We start from the raw sequence: 2029 nt of genomic DNA on the forward strand, positions 1-2029 counted from the left end.
TGCATATATATATGCATATATATATACACACATACACACACATACACACACACACACACACGTATGCTTAAATTCTATATTACATCATGCAATGAAAGTGCAATGTTAATTCCCTATCACATATTAATAGGCATTGAGTTTGTGAGCTTAAAAAAATATATATTGAGTACATTAAAAAAATTCCTCTAATTTCTTTGTCTCAGATCCTGTTTTAATAGTTTTCACCAGTTTTTTTTGTCCATGTAGCTAAGTGCTAGATACATTTGCATTACCAATATGTTATTCATATTATTTCCTATTTTGGCATATACCATAATGCATGACCAACTCAATGTCCTGTTTGAAAGTCATTTTGCTTTTGCTATTGTCACCTACTTGATAGTCTCATTACTTTCACTATCCTTGAGCACCTTAATCAAAGGAAGACAACTTAGAAAATACAAAACCAGTGTGAGAACTAAAAGCACCCCAATCTTAATGAGATTTTACAGATGATTCTATACTGAAATCAACCAGAATTTCTTTAATTTCCATAACCAATCTGTGGAAAGGCCATGGAAATTTTATAAAGTTAGATTTCTAACAAAGTCTATGAATTTATGTCAACTCATATCAAAATAGTCATTAAATGGCCATATACATATTTTGTCTCAATACTAAGTAACTGGAAGTTATATTTTTCATTTTTTAGTCTTAAGACTTAATTTAAGACCTTTTAAAACCCTAGCTGTAAATGTTTTGGAATTTTTAGAATGGAGTTGGTTAAAGATTCATGGAAAAATACTTAAAAACATTATTTTTAAATACAGGAATATTTTTATTCTCTAGCTAATAATTTAGCATAATGAATAATGAATTATATTGAAGATGTAAAACACTAACGTGATAACTGTTGTAAATACGTTGATTCATGTTTTAATTCATCTTGCCTGCGTTTCATAAAGGTCATGGCTTGTTTTAAAAGGAGTGCATGCATGGATGATTCTATTTCTTGGATGTTGATAATCTGCAATACATATATAAGTAACATTTTGTGGATCATCAATAATAAATAATAAAATGTAATTATTTATGTATTAGCATGTATATATGCTCAATTCTCATACAAACATTTGCATACTATCACCTCTCAGTTAAAAAAAAATGCTGTGAGGAACAGACCTAGCTGCCAATACTGTCAATATTAACAAAACCAGAAAATCACCTTACTGTACTAGCACAGCTATAAATATCATAAATAATGAAACCAAATGGAATGAAGTCAGGAACATAGATAAGAGTGGATAGATAAGAATTTTATTTGTTTGAGATAGAAGAGGAGAAAATGATGGGTTGTTGGGTGTAGCCATTTTTACAGGCTGAGGGAACAGTCTGTGTGTGTGTGGTATGGGGGGGACTTGAGGAAACTGGTAAAATTATAAAAAGTGGAGAATGGAAGAGACCTTTTTTACAGGTAAAAAAGCTGTAAGGCAGAAATGAGTGATTAATTGAAACTGGCATTCTTATATTTCTGAGGCAATTTCCTCTACTCCAATGATGTTTCACAGATGCTGCTATGGACACATTAATGTGCAAACCAGTAAGACTTTAACAGTGTGATTTTTTAAGGATGAATGACGAAAACTACATTGTAATAAATACTTCAGGAAGTAATTACCAAGTGATATTAAAAGGTGGTCAACTTAAAATAATAGTAAATAAAAAAATGCAGAAAGTAGAGTGTACTGTATTTCTAAAATGGTTATAAAAAAGGAACTCAAGATCTTAATATATGGACTTAGAATGTATATAAAAAAACAGAAACTATAAAGGAAAAAAATGATTCACGAATCTGATTAACACAGTATTTCAAAAAAGTGGATGCTGGAAAACCATTGCGAAGACAAAACAAACTAGAAAGTTTATCTACATCAAGTAGGATAAAGCATTAAAAATTTAAAGCAATAAAAAGCTGGGGGAAAAAAACCAAGAAAAAAAGGGAAAAAATCCCCAATTGAACCAAAAAGATAATCAGGCAAAGGGGAAAAAT

At 30.2% G+C, this 2029-nt stretch overlaps 1 protein-coding gene across 1 annotated transcript in view; it reads right to left on the reverse strand.

Annotated features, from left to right (window-relative positions):
- Window positions 1–2029, reverse strand: part of LOC102437316 (GC-rich sequence DNA-binding factor 2-like) — a gene marked incomplete at its 5' end in the record, with an annotated part of 26013 nt that overhangs the window by 8455 nt on the left and 15529 nt on the right. The window contains one exon of the mRNA XM_023763224.1: window positions 883–1006. Coding sequence (XP_023618992.1) covers window positions 883–1006 — 124 coding nt within the window. The remainder of the gene's footprint in view (window positions 1–882; window positions 1007–2029) is intronic.

Source organism: Myotis lucifugus, unplaced genomic scaffold (genome assembly GCF_000147115.1).
Source record: "Myotis lucifugus unplaced genomic scaffold, Myoluc2.0 scaffold_277, whole genome shotgun sequence".
Taxonomy (NCBI): Eukaryota; Metazoa; Chordata; class Mammalia; order Chiroptera; family Vespertilionidae; genus Myotis; species Myotis lucifugus.